The 17,203-nt window shown below is 36.9% G+C and overlaps 3 protein-coding genes across 11 annotated transcripts in view; all 3 read left to right on the top strand.

Moving 5' to 3' along the window:
- Positions 1-6,744, top strand: part of bmal2 (basic helix-loop-helix ARNT like 2) — a 34,750-nt gene extending 28,006 nt beyond the window's left edge. For both annotated transcript variants that reach the window (XM_079824696.1, XM_079824695.1), the window contains 2 exons: positions 5-104; positions 2,317-6,744. In XM_079824696.1, the coding sequence (XP_079680822.1) occupies positions 5-104; positions 2,317-2,468 (252 nt within the window). In that variant the 3' untranslated portion in view covers positions 2,469-6,744. The remainder of the gene's footprint in view (positions 1-4; positions 105-2,316) is intronic.
- A 2,270-nt stretch (positions 6,745-9,014) lies between these two features.
- On the top strand, positions 9,015-14,646 carry LOC307131906 (guanylyl cyclase inhibitory protein). The gene is made up of 5 exons (XM_079825942.1): positions 9,015-9,144; positions 11,008-11,140; positions 12,554-12,703; positions 12,834-12,939; positions 13,080-14,646. The coding sequence occupies exons 1-5, from the start codon at positions 9,032-9,034 to the stop codon at positions 13,202-13,204; spliced, it is 627 nt and encodes a 208-aa protein (XP_079682068.1). The 5' UTR covers positions 9,015-9,031; the 3' UTR covers positions 13,205-14,646.
- A 605-nt stretch (positions 14,647-15,251) lies between these two features.
- Positions 15,252-17,203, top strand: part of ppfibp1b (PPFIA binding protein 1b) — a 35,095-nt gene continuing 33,143 nt past the window's right edge. For 4 of the 8 annotated variants that reach the window (XM_079825872.1, XM_079825871.1, XM_079825866.1 and 1 more), the window contains exon 1: positions 15,260-15,376. The gene's annotated coding sequence lies outside the window, so the exon portion shown is untranslated. Of the gene's footprint in view, positions 15,377-17,203 lie in introns of all 8 variants that reach the window. The other 4 variants (XM_079825869.1, XM_079825865.1, XM_079825870.1 and 1 more) reach the window with 3 other exon arrangements.

The following is a 17,203-nucleotide window of genomic DNA, read 5'->3' as shown; positions in this document are numbered from 1 at the left end:
TAAGGTGCCAAATGGTGAAGTAACAGATGTGGAGATGCCTGGTAAATCAAGCTCAGAGGAGGAAGCGAGGGGTGGGGCCTTCACAGCGGGTGAAAATCTCATGGGTAAAGCGGGCGACAATCTCATTGGTTTCCTTTGGAACATTTAAAGGGGTCATGAATTGAGAAATCAACTTTTTCTTGAGCTTTTGATATATAAAAGGTCATCGTAAATATAAGAATATCCTGTAAGTTTCGGAGCTGAAAACTTCCTTGTTAGTCAAATAAAAGCTTTTATTGACAGCTGGCTCATCAAACGAGGGATCTGCGAATATGCATCCCTGTGATGTCAGAGAGCAGCGAAACGCTGCCTCAACAGAAGAAGACGAACGCCTAATTCTGTAGCTCCAACCACTGATTCGCGCATGACATGTAACATAAATAACATAGGCCTACGTGGTGCTTAACCGGATTGAGCTACCAATTAATACACATGCCGTTGAAGATTACAAAATATTGTGCAGTGCCTGGTTGTGGAAGAATACAGTCGCTGCATGCGCTTCCTTCGGATTACAATATTAGGAATATGGTTGAACTTTATTTTTAATGAAGTTTCAGCTCACGTGGGTAAGACATTGCGCATTTGTTCGCTTCATTTTACCGCGGGTTCTTTTGTAAACAAGAGACTGGATTTGCAGACAGAATGAGATTAAAAAAATGATGCTGTGCCTTCTATATTGGATCCGACAGGAATGGTGCAACACACTTATGTGAGTAAAAATTTTTTTTTATATGTGATCGTATAGCATTGTTACAGATTGTTTGCTATCTACTGATTATGTGTACGTGTGTAACTAAACATAATTACAGATAACTTACTACGCTGTCACAGGCTGGAGTATCCTTTGTATTTGAGGTATTGCTGGTTCATTGTCCTGCGATTCGGGATAAGACTCTGGGTCGAACATGTATTGGCGAATCATTCCGGTTGCCATTTTTCCACATTTGAAAATTTTCTAAACAATTTCCCACGTGTACTGACGGGAGAGTCGAAACTCAAAACCATGATAGTCGAAACTCAATAAAATATGTAAAACTGTTATCCAATCACAGCAGTGGGCATTTACGTCCAAGTCTTCAATGTGGCACGCCCATAAAAACCGACCGTTTCAGGAGCTAGGCTCAAAAACCAGGGTAAAAAATAGCCTATTTCTTATTCATTATGATGTTTGTAAAAAACACACAAACGTCACATGTTCACCTCAGACAACAGTATAATAAAATTAAAAAGGCCAGTTCATGACCCCTTTAAGACTTGCATTGTGACAGATGTTCATTGTTCATTTTTTACATTGTGTAGGTTTGTTTTATGTTTAGTTTTTTTTTAAATTCTCATTAGTATTGATGATTCTCATAATACAGTAATATGTATTACACAGCGCTTGAAGTGAAAAAAATTAAGTGCTGGTACTCACCAAAGGGGGCGGGTCTTTGTTGGTGGGCGTGGTTATGGGGAGATTGTTTAGTCAATAATTCAAGAAGGTCCATATTTTAAAGCTCTTTCTAACTTGTACTCAGCCTTAACTAACATTTAGTTCTTGTAATTGTTTAACTATAGCATTTGTTAAAATAAGGGGTTCTTTGCAAAGCAAGACCATTGACGGCTTCTCATTACCATGCAGGCCAATGTTAACTTTTTTATCTTTTTTTTTATATCTATAGCATTTGTTTTGAAAAATAGCAACACAGTTAGAAACTATAGCTAAAAAATGCCACAGGTGTACATACATCTATTCCCTTAACTGATTATCTATTATAAATTCTGCAACTAGTCAACGGCTCATGCAAATCTTAACACTTTTGGAACGCGCTGGTGAACGCACCTACAGTGATTTGCGCATCACTTAATTAAACAATTGGGCTTCAGTCATATTTTTGTTTATTATGTGCCTTCATAATCTTTAATAAAAAAAACCTTAACCTTCCCTTCCCCCTCGAAATGACTTCTCTTCCTGTCATGTGCTATGGCGGGGCTATCATGGTCAGTCTCATTTCTGCCACCATTTTATTAGCAACGAAGGACAAAATCAAGCCCCGCCCTCAGAAGGCTTTTCACTCGAATATACGTCACTATAGGGTAAAAAAAAGAACAATCGCAACTTTCAATTTATGCCGACTTTAAATTAAATGTGAATATTTGTCCTTTTTTGTTTAGAAATAAGAGTGGAAAACCTTTTTGCAAGATACTGTGCAAGGTTTTTACATTAACCAAATAAAATTATTTCCAAATATGGTACTCACTTTTTTTCCATTCTCTGCCTCTGTGTCTGTCCTCCAGAGGGAAGTTCTCAGTTGGACCTTGAGGGGGTTCCTGGGTTGGGAGCTCTGAGCACTGACGAGGCAGCCATGGCGGTCATTATGAGCTTACTGGAGACCGATGCCAACCTGGGTGAGGCCGTGGACTTTGACGAGATGCACTGGTCTCTGTGAACACACAGCTCCAATTTTTTTTTAAAGACCCAACTTATCTGGAGCTTTTTAAAATTAACCATCCATTAATTTTCACTTGGCAGCCAGCCTTTGAAAATTCTTTGACTTTTATGCTTTTTTTTGTATTTATTAGTGTTTTTTAATGCGTATGGACAAGCTGCATGGCAGGTTATCTGATGGCTGCCTTTGGGGAAGGAGAACCAAAGGAGATGGGGGTCTCTCTGAGTACCTTAAGCTGAGTACCTTAAGCAACAAGACCAGGTTTTATGTGGTCTGGTGTGCATTTCTTCATCTCAGCTCTGAGGTCACTCTTACCCCTTGGCATGGATCAGAACAGAGAGACGTTCTTGGCCTGTTTTGCCATGTTGAGAAACGCATGCCTCAGCCAAGCCATAAGGCAAGAACTCGAATGGTCCACTGTGATCCAGTGGCGTACGGATTTCAAAACTGTTTCCTTAGTCAATCAACACTTGAACTGTACATGGATGCTTTGAGGCAAAGCTGGACTAATATATATATATATAAAATATATATAAAAACGTCATGGGATTCCTTTGGCAAGGGAAGCCTGGTAGTGATTTTACCCTTTTAGAGCAGAAATCGTCTTGAATTCAATGTTTCATGATGAACATGAGTGGAACAATGGGGAGGGGTATTGGTGAGCGCTTGTGGTCATTTGTCAAACAGAATTACTTGAAAAGACTGTGTGGAAAAATTGAGGATCACCGTTAGGCCTGACATTTGTTTGTCATTTTCCTCTCTAGTCTACAAATCTGTGTGTGAATGTGTGCTTTTTCTGTCAGACCTTAGTCTGGCCTGCCAGGGCTACGCTACTCTTGAAATAGGGCCGTCACTACAATTCACAGGGCCTGGGAAAACCTTTTTACTGATGGGCCCAATGAGCTGTATAAGCTGTATTATAGAGGACCTGGGAAAATGTTCCCAGTTGTCTCCCCTTCAGGTGTAGAATTAGATGATCTGTTCTGAAGGAATGCCTGGATGGAGATCAGCAACTGGTAAATGGTGATTGGAAAAGTAAAACATGGGCAGGGTCTCTCAGGGAACAATTCATGGAAACCCTGTCTCAAAATCCTTTGTCGGATCAGCCAAGTACCACTTTTTAGAGTGTTAAGATGGTGTTGAAGACATTGTTCAGAGCTTCATCCTTTAATTAGGTCTCGGTTATGTGCAAAGAGATATAACATGCTTGTGTGGTCAGCATTTAGTAGTTGTTTAAACTGTATTTTGGAATTATATCCCGTCTTTTTAATTATGGGAATAAATGAATCTCTAATCAACTTAAAAATACTAACAATCACTTTGTATAGTGTAAAACTTGACAACAGAGTAATGGAGAGAAATGGTTGCACATTCTTCCTGCTTCAAGCTGAGATTTAATATAAACGCAACCATTAAGTCATGATGGTAACCGACTTTTAAAGGTTTAATTCACCCTAAAATGAACAAGCTATAATCATTTACTCACCCTCATGTCTTTCCAAACCTGTGTGACTTTCTTTTATGGAACACAGTTGATGTTAGAATAATGTGGGTTTTTTTTACGTAACGAAAGTCAATTGTGACCAGGGGCTGTCAAGCTTAAATGAGTGATAAATAACTAAAAAGCATCATAGAAGTGCTAATTCAAAGTACAACTTCCAACTCTATAGAGGTCATATCTCATTTGCGGCATTTTCTTGGTTTGCGTTTTACCTTATCTTAAGGCTGGAGAAATACTACACAACTTTTGTCCGATTTACAGTCTGAAGGAGTCGCTGCTGATTGCCAAAAGAGCCAGTCTACAGATTTTGGTGACATATAATAACGTAGTGTATGATGAGCACAGACTTTTGATTTTCTAGCATCATACTATGATTCCATGCAGTAAGAGAATATATGAAGCATGTATGATATTTTGAGCCGTTCTTACAACACGTTTTCATTATACATCTAGCAATGAGGCACGTTTCTGCGTGATTTCGTTATGTTCGGAATTACTTTAAAGTCTGGTAGAGTGTGATCCTCTGTTGTTCAGTGTATGTAGTGATGCAGTTTTTTTTCTGTAACCATTTACAAAGTCGGCAATTGCATGGTGTTTTTTGCTCGTTTCAGCCCGACGCAGTTATCATTTTCACATCCAGCGCCACGTTGTTTAAATAGCAAATGCACTCGCGCCCATCTATTCACCCATGGGTGTGCTGGTCTGAAAAAGAGGTGTGTTCAGGCGCATTGTTGGCGCGTTGCTATTTTGAGGCAACTGAAAACAACAAAAACCTGGTCTAAAGTCAATAGCGCAGTATTTTTTGTGTTATTTAAAGGGCGCGTTAGTAATATAGAAGGGTGCGCAACACGTGTACACTCTGCTTATTACACGCACAGGGCAGCAGCAACATTTTCAAACATTAAATATAATATTTATAATAAATATATTTTATCATCTGCTCAGATTAAAATCATGTAGTGTATACCAGCCTTTTGGAAAAAAAGAAAACGTACACATTTAGAACAATAAGATGGTAAGATGTATAATGCTGGGATTGTACTATCACTTTAACCTAAGGCAAGAGACCTAAGAACATGTTTTTAAATGGTATTAAATTAATCTTTGAATAGATCAATCAAAGACAATGTAGATTTCAGCCTGGGAAGCATGACACTTCTTTACAGGCGTTAAAATGCTAAAACGATGCCCTTTCTTGTAATAATTCCCTGTTTTTTTTATAATATAATTGAGTTCTTATTTGCTTATGCACATCCTCGGGATACTTATTCTCTCTCTGTCTTTCTCGTTCTATATTTCTCACTCTCTTGTAACAAATATTTTCCAAAGCAGTTTTCTGACTCTCTCGGGTAATCGTTCAGCTCAGTGAATTCACATTTCAGCGTGGCTTTGTATCCGATTTTGCACATTTTCTTCCAGAATTTTGCTTCCCTTGTTACTGGTGACCTTTCATTCAGGCGGTCAGCTTACTGAACTGCTTTACTGTGACGGTGCATATGTGCCACAGGAGTCTCATGACCTGGTGTTGGGAATGGCAGATTTTGACCAATTATACCAAAGCAAGTTGACCGCAGACATATTTCAAATACCCTTAACGCTCAGCTGCCCTGTGCTGTCAGATGTCCTGTGATTCTGTGACTGGTGTGAGCTGCTTTTTAAAAAAAATGTCTTCATATCATTGTCAACTCTGCCACATGCTGCCAAGAGCTTACTTGAAGGGAGGAACCCACCCACCCCATCCAGCTGAAATGAAACCCTGCTAGATGATGTGAATAGTATGGGGTTTTATTGTGAAAATAAGTCACGCCGCGATCCATCGTCACCCAACGCTTGGCTTTGTAAACGTACCGCATTACCCTGTAATTTCATGGGATCATCTGTAAGTGCTTGTCATACAGGTGGTTAGATATGTTAGCCAATCACAATTCTTGTAAGATGGCTAGTTGGGGGTTTTGATGGGGCAGTTTTAGCCTTGGGCACAGGAACAGCTGCTTTTTTCGTCCCGATGTACGAGCGTTGAGCTGTGCCATAACTGCAGGCTGGACCGAAAAGAGGTAAAATGACCGTTGTGATTTTTATGACTATCCACTCCCCCACATAGCGTCACTGGTTTTTAATGTGACTATGTTCTGTTTGGAGTGTCGCTCTGCTGTTGCACTTGGCAGAAATCAAGTACTGTACGCAAGTTTAAACCACAGACCTTTTCTTCTGCCGCTTTTGTTCTAATGTCAGATCTCTCACTCTGTGTAACCTATAGAATTTCTTGATTTTATATTGTTCCAGTACATTCATGCATGCCTTTTTGTGTACCCTTTGCTTTTTCTTTTCTTCTGGTTTTTTTTTTGTTGTTCTGTTAGCTATCTAATGGTATTGGATAAAGGTTTTTGCCTTATAAAACAGTCAAAGACTTGTATGTTGTTCTGTTTCCCTTTTGATTCTTGAGTGTGTGATGAAACGGGTTTGGATACTCTGAAGACTGTTCATCATTTCCGTGAATATCTCAGTCGGGGAGCAGCAGTTGGGTCAAGCCACCAGATCTGCATGCGTGCGCCTCATGGTCGCTCTGTCTGAGCCTTTGAACAAGGCTATCATGGAACTGGGGGCCTCGTCCAGGCAAGGGCCCTTTTTGTCTTTTGCTTATTTCCTTCTCCTCTGTTTGTTATCAAGCATTGATATGATGCCATCGCTGCTGCTGTCAACAAGTCTGGTTAGTAGCAGAGAATCTGTCTCTCCAGATTGAAATGTAAAAAGATTCTTAAATAAACAACATTAGTTTCCTGTACATCTGTGTTGGTCTGTCATGTGTCAGCGTACAATTGTTTAGAGATGTTGAAAATACCTTTTAAATGTTTCATTAGCACACTTGATTGCATGTTTAAACACTATTGCTCAAAAGTTTGTTAGTAAGATACTATTTTTTTTTTTTTAAAGCAATTAATATTTTCATTCAGCGAGGATGCATTAAATTGATCAAATGTGACATACATATTTTTATTCATATAAATGCTGTTTATTTTGAACTCTTATTTGATTCTATTAATCAAAGAAACCTGAAAAAAATGTTTCTGCAAAAATAGTTACACAAACGTTTTTAGCATTGATAAGTGATTGTTTCTTGAGGACCAAAACAGCCAATTTTTAATGATTTCTAAAGGATCATGCGACTCTGAAGACTGGAGTAATGATGCTGAAAATTCAGATTTGCTATCACAAATGACATTTTAAAATATATTATGGTAGAAAACAGGTGTTATAAATTGTAATATTTCACAATATTACTGTTTTATTGTATTTTTGATCAAACAATAGTTAGTTAATGCTTCACATACATTCATATACATGTTTCAAGCTATTTCCTTAATATATTTAGGCATTTCACATATTTATATATTTATTTCTTTATGTATATAATTTATTTCTTTATTTTTATATATATTTTTGTTTATTTTTATAAACAGTGAGGAAAATAAGTATTTGAACACCCTGCTATTTTGCAAGTTCTCCCACTTAGAAATCATGGAGGGGTCTGAAATTGTCATCGTAGGTGCATGTCCACTGTTAGAGACATAATCTAAAAAAGAAAATCACAATGTATGATTTTTTAACTATTTATTTGTATGATACAGCTGCAAATAAGTATTTGAACACCTGAGAAAATCAATGTTAATATTTGGTACAGTAGCCTTTGTTTGCAATTACAGAGGTCAAACGTTTCCTGTAGTTTTTCACCAGGTTTGCTGCAGGAGGGATTTTGGCCCACTCCTCCACACAGATCTTCTCTAGATCAGTCAGGTTTCTGGCCTGTCACTGAGAAACACAGAGTTTGAGCTCCCTCCAAAGATTTTCTATTGGGTTTAGGTCTGGAGACTGGCTAGGCCACGCCAGAACCTTGATATGCTTCTTACAGAGCCACTCCTTGGTTATCCTGGCTGTGTGCTTCGGGTCATTGTCATGTTGGAAGACCCAGCCTCGACCCATCTTCAATGCTGAGGGAAGGAGGTTGTTCCCCAAAATCTCGCAATACATGGCCCTGGTCATCCTCTCCTTAATAAAGTGCTGTCGCCCTGTCCCATGTGCAGAAAAACACCCCCAAAGCATGATGCTACCACCCCCATGCTTCACAGTAGGGATGGGGTTCTTGGGATGGTACTCATCATTCTTCTTCCTCCAAACACGTTTAGTGGAATTATGACCAAAAAGTTATATTTTGGTCTCATCTGACCACATGACTTTCTCCCATGACTCCTCTGGATCATCCAAATGGTCATTGGCAAACTTAAGACGGGCCTGGACATGTGCTGGTTTAAGCAGGGGAACCTTCCGTGCCATGCATGATTTCAAACCATGACGTCTTAGTGTATTACCAACAGTAACCTTGGAAACGGTGGTCCCAGCTCTTTTCAGGTCATTGACCAGCTCCTCCCGTGTAGTTCTGGGCTGATTTCTCACCTTTCTTAGGATCATTGAGACATTGATTTATGTATTTAGTTATTTTTATATATATTTAGTTTATTACATTTTAATAAATCCCTCTTCCTGTCATCCCAATTCAGATTTCCCATTTTCTGATAGTAAGTCCAACACGTTCAACTTTCACCCTTCTTGTTGAAGCTGTTGAGTGCATTGTGAGAACAATGCTGACTCAGATGATGAATCTAGATCAACCACAAACTTCCGTGAGCATCTTTGATGGTTTTTGTCCCCATTCGCATTTCGGAGAACATTCACAAGCTTTCTCAGCTGCAAATACAAGGTTTTTCTATTTGTTAACTAGGTCACCAGAACAAGTCAGCTCACAAGCAACTGACACACGTTTGATGCTTCGAAGGAAAATATGGAGCTGCGAACATTGTTTTATGTAATATTTTGTATAATCCTCAACTGCTGCTGGAGAAGCTAGTGGATTTCAAGTGTCACTCATGTGTCTTTGAGGTAATTAATTTGTCACTCACCTGCCCGTTGCCCTCCTGTGGGGAGATTACTTTAGTTTAATTTCACAGATGCAGAAGGGTCTAGGTAAGAATGATTAAGTGAGAGACAAGTAAGCTGGGCTTTGCTATATATGCGCCTCTCTGCTGTTGTTGGTTTTGTTGCACTGATGAAGATGGGACAGACTGCAACCTTACCCTGCAGAAAAGGTGGTACCTACGTCACCGAGCTTTATGAATGGTTCAGGTAAGTTTGCAAATGATTAACTAGGTGACTAGCAGCTGGTCTTTGGGGAAATAGGTAGGACACATAAGCATGGTTACATGTCATCTGAGATGCTTTTATACAAGACAAGCCAGACCCCATTCTGGGTTTTCATTATTGGAGAGTAATTATACAGCTGTAAAATGTGTCAAGAATGGGTCATGCCATACTGAAGATAATTTAGTATAGGCCATAAAATGCCAACCATGACTGTAAAACCAAATAGAATCTATCTCAGTATAAGTAGGTCATCTGCTTGTTTAATTCAGAGTCCTTTTGTATTTTGACCTTTTACTGTAGCCAGTCTTTTCCCTGGAACATTTCATTTCATGATGTGCGTGATAAGATTGCTTTAATAATCATTTATAATGTTGCCGTGTTCTAGATACCATGCTGGCAGAACACAATGTCTTAGTTATCAAGTGTTAACATTGCTATTAATTAATTATATGGGAATCCGATTTGTCGACGAACATTGATTGTACAGTTATTTTAAGGGAAACGCAGGGCTAAAGAAGATCCAGGCAGGTCTTGACCGCATTATAGTTTTATATCACTTCGCCAAATGATTTCAGTTCAAAGGGTCCTTTTGGAGAGATGCATGTCAGGGTACGTCTTGGCTAGATATTACGTTTTCTATGGCTCTGATTACGACCAGCGATATCCACCAGTCAGAGAGGTTCCCGAATTTCAATAGATGTTTTGATTGGTTAACATTAATGGATAATATCTCGTGTTTTTTTCTGCGGGTGCTTCCCAGCTAACAATTTTAGGTTATAAGAACGTTTCCCTAACGTTCCCATTAAGTTATAAAAACGTTATTTCTGAATGTTCTAGGAACGTTAAAAGCGTCCAGCTTTTTAAGCGTTGTATTAACGTTCTTCTTAGGGTATAAGAACGTTATTGAAAACGTTATTAGAACGTTCCATTGTAGCTTTTAAGTTAAAGTTTAAAATTGTCTGAGCTGTGCTGACAACACATTTCTGTGCGAGTGTCGAGTATACATATATATATATATATATATATACAAAAACATGTGTATATATCAAATTTCATACATAAAGCATTTATTTTTTATTCATGTTACCCAAAGGCCTGTTGTCATATTTGACATTTACATTAACATAAAAAAATTATGTATGAATAATCATGTAAACAAGTTGCTTCAGTCCAGTAAATGTTCACCTTACATTTACTTTATAAAAACCATTAAAGATTTTACAGCAAAAAAAGAAGTATAAACTATCAAGAGGCTATCAGAAGCTATCAGAGGCATGTAAATTGTGCAGAACAGGTTTTTCAGCAAAGTTTTCGTTGTGCTGATCATTTATATGCCATATAAATTTGCTAATTAAATGATACAGTATGCATATATATATTTATAAATAGGCATTATTCTTATTGTTTAACAGAATTGTATTCAAAGACATTTTAATTTAAGTTATGAGAGAATAAATGTTTTTAAAATGTGGGTAAAATGTGCCAAACAAGTATTATTTTTTCAATGAATTTACACCCTCAAAGGGGCAATGTATCCTGGGCGATACAAAACAATAAAATAAAAAATAATAATAAATAAAGTATGAAATAAAGTTTTTTTTTAATATATCATGAGATTGAATTATTTGTGTCCTAATATGATGAAAAATAGCAATAAATACATTTTCTGATGTCTCTTTATGGTCTTGTCCTTTTTAGGGTTAATTGGTGATTCAACATTAAAAGACAACTAATTATCAATATGGTTTAAACCACACTGTCATACTTTCAGCTTTATAAATATCTCTTCAGATATACATCTAAATATTTTATAAAATGTGTACATTTTGTGCTTCTGTCTGGCAGGAAATTCCTGAATGAGTGTCCCAGTGGACTGATCACCCTCCACGAGTTCCGACGTCACTTCTGCAATGGAACCGTGGGAAAAGAGTCAGCGGAGTATGCAGAGCAGATATTCCGCACGCTAGATAACAATGGGGTATTACACAGCTCTAAACCAAATAAGCTTTGAGGCCTGACACATCTGATGTTTTAAGCCTGGTGTTTTAAATGGAATCATTTTTCACACTGCCTTTACAAAACATGTATGTTGACTTGTAAAAGGCATAGCCTAACATAAAGAGACATGCAGGACACTGCACTGACCCAGCTTGTTCCTTTTTACGGAACAGATTTTTTGTTCATGTTTGTCATAGTGGACCCAAAAAATATTTGAATTAGTGCTGAAGAAAAATGTACCGTGATTAATTGCATCCGAAATAAAAGTTTTCATATATAATTTATCTTGTATATACATGTTTTTATAAAAATATAACATCTTTTTCTTAAATGTATGCATGTGTGTGTATTTATGTATACATAAAAGTTATACACAGGGCACAAACTTTTATTTTGAATGCGATTAATCACGATAAATTTTTCCCCAGCACTAATTTGAGCACAAACCAAAAACAAAACCCAAACATATGTTTTGTTACATTATGTATTTAAACAACGGTACAATTGTGTTCTGCAGTAGGCTTTATATGCTCATGCTTAAAGGGTTAGTTCACCCAAAAATGAAAATAATGTAATTTATTACTCACCCTCATGCCGTTCATCTTCGGAACACAAATGAAGATATTTTTGTCGAAATGCGATGGCTCAGTGAGGCCTGCAGAGCCAGCAATGACATTTCCTCTTTCACGATCCATTAATGTACTAAAAACATATTTAAATCAGTTCATGTGAGTACAGTGGTTCAATATTAATATTATAAAGCGACGAGAATATTTTTGGTGCGCCAAAAAACGAAATAACTGTTTCATGAAGATTCGAACGTTATGAATCAGTGTATCGAATCAGCGGTTCGGAGCGACAAAGTCACGTGATTTCAGCAGTTTGGCGGTTTGACACTATGGGTTGACACGCGATCCGAATCATGATTCAACAAACTGATTATTAACGGTTCGAACTTCGAAGCTTCATGAAGCAGTGTTTTGAAATGGGTTATCATATAAGTTATTTAGTTGTTTGGCGCACCAAAAATATTCTTGTCGCTTTATTTATAATATTAATATTGAACCACTGTACTCACCTGAATTGATTTAAATATGTTTTTAGTACATTAATGGATCGTGAAACAGGAAATGTCATTGCTGGCTCTGTAGGCCTCACTGCCTTCAGATTTCAACAAAAATATCTTAATTTGTGTTCCGAAGATGAACGGCATGAGGGTGAATAATTGACATTATTTTCTTTTTTTTTGGGGGGGGGGACTAACGTTAACCCTTCAAATATATATTTTTAAAGAGTTTGATTAAGATTAGTTCCAAATCACAACAGAATTTTTTTTTTTTTCACAGTTTCTTGCTATTTGTATGAAAATGTGATTATGATTGCTATATAACAGGATGGAGTTGTGGACTTCAGAGAATATGTAACAGCTATCAGCATGTTGATTGAGGGCACAACGGTGGAGAAACTGCGCTGGTCCTTCAAACTCTATGACAAAGACAAAGATGGAGCCATCACACGGTCAGAGATGCTTGAAATCATGCAGGTAAGTGATTATAGCTGAACTCTATTTCTTGCTATGCTATCAAATCGAATTCTAAATGGTGTTTGTTTACTCGATTCTGGATAGCTCCACTAGAGGGCAATGTATAATCAGAATTAAATGCTGTCCTCAGGCTGTGTACAAGATGAGCGTTGCAGCATCACTGACCAAACCTAATCCGCTGACTGCTGAAGAGTGCACCAATAGGATATTTATACGGCTGGACAAAGATAACAATGGTACATTGCTATCATATTCCTATCTAAAGTACCCCGTATCATTTACGACCACTCTTAAAATTCACAGCACTGAACTGTACCAGCAAGTGACAGTTTACAGAAAGTTCAGTCTGTCATTCTTTGTCTTTCCATCTCTACAGCTATAATCAGCCAAGAGGAATTCATTGAAGGCGCGCTGAATGATGAATGGATCAGAGAGATGTTGAAGTGTGATCCAAACACAGTGAAGATGGAAAGGCCTCTCAAAGGCCACGCAGTGCTGTAAAACTTTGGGTCTGTGGCTGTTGATGCAGCATTGACTGTGATGGGGCTGTTAGGAAGGCCTTAAAGATGAGAAGTTCATGCATTATTCAGTATATAATTCATGTAGACCTATTAATAAACACAAATGGCACTCAAATTAGTTCTAATATTAGATGTACAGTATTCTGTATTAGGCCTACATGTTGATTTATGTAATTGATTTCCAATACTGAAATAATGGCTGAACAAACACCAAATCATTATTTATCTTTCTTTTAATCAAATCATTTTGTATCCTTTTTTTTTTTTCAATATGAACAAAGGACATCTAGATTAAAAAATATTTATTTTATTTGGTTCTTATTAGGTTGTTTTCAGACTTCAGAGTTAGTTTTAACTCTCTTCAACTCAGCTTTTAACTTGATGTTATTAGTCACTCACCTTAAAGGGATAGTTCACCCATAAAAGAACATCATTTACTCACCCTCGTGTCATTCCAAACCCGTAAGACTTTCGTTCATCTTTGGAATTAAGTGTTTTTGTTTTGTTTTTTGTGATGACATCCGAGAGCTTTCTATACTCTCCATTGACAGTCTATGCAACTGACACTTTGACGCTTCAAAAAGTTCATAAAGAGATCGTAAAACTAATCCATATGAATTGATCGGTTCAGTCCAAATTTTCTGAAGAGGCTCGATTGCTTTATATAAGGAACATATTTAATATAGACTTTTATTCACATTTAAACATTGATCAAAGAACATAAACAGAAGTTCAAACCTGACACACAAGCAAAAACCTGCTTGACACACAAGAACAAACTCATTTGTTGCGGATGTTGTTGCGTAACAAACAAGAATGAACCTCACTGGTTCTCGCACGTTAAAAGCGAACATGCTAGAGTTTCTGTTTACCACAACTGATGTGTGAGTTGATGAGTTTATCTGTGAATAAAAGCTTAAATTCAACATGTTCATCATAGCATCAAAGTGGTAGTTGTGCAGCAGTCTATGAAGAAGAGTACAGAAAGCTCTCAGATTTCATCAAAAAAGATCTTCATTAGCATTTCGTAGGGCCAGATTCTTGTGCCATTTTAGATTTTGTTTTTCATACAATATTTATACATATGAAACTACATATAATGTAGCCTACAGCAACAGAAGTATTATGACTTGCTTTCAGCTTCAGTTGTAAATGGTCTGTATTCTGGACAATTGTGTTCTACAGTAGGCCTACTCTTCTGCATTTCTCACAAGTTTTGATGCACAGAATCTGAAATCTTTTAGTCTCACCAGAATGCATCTGCATGCCCTGTTCCTACAGCTGTTTACTGATAGCTGAACAACTGACTTAATTTAGAGGAACACTTTTGACCCAAAGCTTTTGTCTTGGTGTCTGTTGTAAAAAAAAAAAAAAAAAAAAAGACTAAATGCCTGACCAATAAAGAGATCTGAGCAGAAATTCATTCTTCATTCCCTACTTTGCCGTGACACACAAACATGTTGATTACATTATATTAGTGAGACAAAAAACGATTTCTATGTGAAATGATGTAACTTAACGTTAACCCTCACACGCATTCGCATATCAGCAGCTTTATAACGAACACTTCAAAACAAAAGTGGTCAAAAGTTGTTTTTTGGCATTTTTCGCTATATGTTGACATTTTCACAATATAGCCAAATTGACGCAAACATACACAAGTTATACGTACTAATGCTACTATGGCGAAGGCTAATTGTGAATATTAATTAGACAGCGGTGACGCAATTTCATAGCCTTCCTAGGTGAAAAACATTTTTTCTTTTTTCTTTAACCTTTTTCTTTCTTTTTTATTTTTGCGGTTGTCACATTTACTATTGTCGTAGTTGATATTATGTGATGTACACCTCTCTTTGTATGGTTCCGTTATCAGCAATAAAAACAAAAACAAAAAAAACAGTGTATTGAATATTAATTAGGTTGCTCCCATAACCATCCAATGGCGAAGACTTGGCTTATGAATATTAAGCAGCAAGCCTTCGCCGTAGTAGGATGTTCCCTTCCTATGACGTCCCACATTCCCACTTTCATTGTCGACATGGCGCTGGCGAGGTGGGAACACCAACTACGGAAAGAGCAAATCTCGTAAAGACACTAAAAAAAACCAAGGAAAAGATTACATTCCCATACTTTAGACGGCAGTCCAAATTTGGTAAGCGTACTTTTTTTCAGAATAACTTATAAGCATTTGTTCTTTTTGAATTGACTTGGCTTTTCCAAACTTGTTTGAGTAGCAGACTTGCTTGTAATTGTGTCAAAATCTTTTTTGTTGTTGTTGTTAAAAGTACGTTACATGACAGAAATTGTGTAAAGTTAGTTTTGTCCGTAGTTATGCTATTATATTATCATCCTTTCACAACTAGTAATATTTTCATAGCCTAAGGGGTTGATTAAACAGCATTAATGTAGGCTACATGTGCATGAGGTTAAATTCAGAAAACTGGATCGCTAAAGGGATGTTTAGAGGTATTGTGTAATACTTAACACAAAACACAAGGTATATTTTAAACTATTTAAAGAAATGAAGATACGTAAGGTATGATTTGAAGAGCAGAACTGTAGGTAGTGGAGACACAGCTGTGTTTGTGAAGAAGTGATTCACACATTCCACGTAGCCACTGAAGAACAAGAGCTGCTCTTACACGAGTTTCATTTACTACATCCTCACCTGTGATCTGGGCTGAAAAAAAGCTTACAGAACACAATTGTCACTTTTAACTATGCAGTCAGAAACATGTTCCTCTATTGAAATGAACTTTCGTGAAGGGGGAAAGTTGTCAGATTGGAAGTTATCAATATCTATACCAGTACATATATGGTTTTGAGTCAAGTCAATAACAAATAGACAAATGTGTGTTGTGTGGCTTTGTATGTTTAAAAAATATATATAATATGTGCTAAAATTAAAAGGTTTAACTGCCAAAACAGTGTTTAGTTTTTGATTTTGCCCCAAATTTTTGCTGTCTTTTTGTAATTGTGTTATGTTAGAAATTTACTAAAATGCCTACAATAGGCTGTTTAATGACCAGTTCAATTGTAACTAACCCATAAAACATGCCCAGTTTAAGGGCATGTTGTCAAAAAAGTTTTTTGTGATCTTTAGCTTTATCCTTCCACTTTTTTTGTAGCCATGCAGCACTTTAAAATAAGTGTCTATTCAGAAATTGACTTATTTTGACAAATAAAGGTTGGCACTGTATGGTTCCATTAAGAACCTTTTACACACACAAAAAATTCAGACTAAGAGAAAACTGTTTACTGAAAGGTTCTTTGGGGAACCCAAAATGTTCTATGGCATCACTGCGAAACCCCCCATTTGGAACCTTGATTTTGGAGATTGTGGATACATATTCACACTATATATACATATTCAAACAAATAATTATATGATCAATAAGTTATAATAACAATGTATAATTATATGATCAATAAGTTATAATAACAATGTGTTTTTACATTGCTTCAACTTTTTTTCTAAGTTATATAAGATTCAGCTCATTTTTTAAGTCAGTTTAATGGAAGTAAAGTTGAAATTACTTAAATATCCCAAGTTGATGTCCTTGTAATTGCTGTGTCTGAATCCATGCCAGTCACACATCTGTCAAATTGTGTAAATGCTCATGCTCTGATGTTTACAGTAAATGTCTCCATTGAAAGACTTCAAAGAGCATCATTTGCAGGTGATGTTGTTTGATTCTTGTGCTTGTAGCCCAAAGTAAACCTGCAGGTTTCATCAGACCATCTTTTTTTGCTGTGCAACAAAATTCTGCTACCATCTCGAAGGGCTAAATCACATGAGGGAATTTTGCACACCCATCTGTGCATTTATCTAAGCAGTAGGGCATTTTTTATTTTGACTGTTACCTATAGATAGCATACGGAACGCCTTGACTACAGACATGCATTCCTTCTCTGCTCCATGTGGTTATGTGAAGTATGATGCATCATATTCTACGAAGACGCCTTGGCTTTCATATCA

The sequence above is a fragment of the Gobio gobio genome (assembly GCF_949357685.1).
Source record: "Gobio gobio genome assembly, chromosome: 9".
In the NCBI taxonomy this organism is placed as follows: domain Eukaryota; kingdom Metazoa; phylum Chordata; class Actinopteri; order Cypriniformes; family Gobionidae; genus Gobio; species Gobio gobio.
Note: the sequence above shows the minus strand (reverse complement) of the source record. Positions and strands in the feature narration are given on the sequence as shown.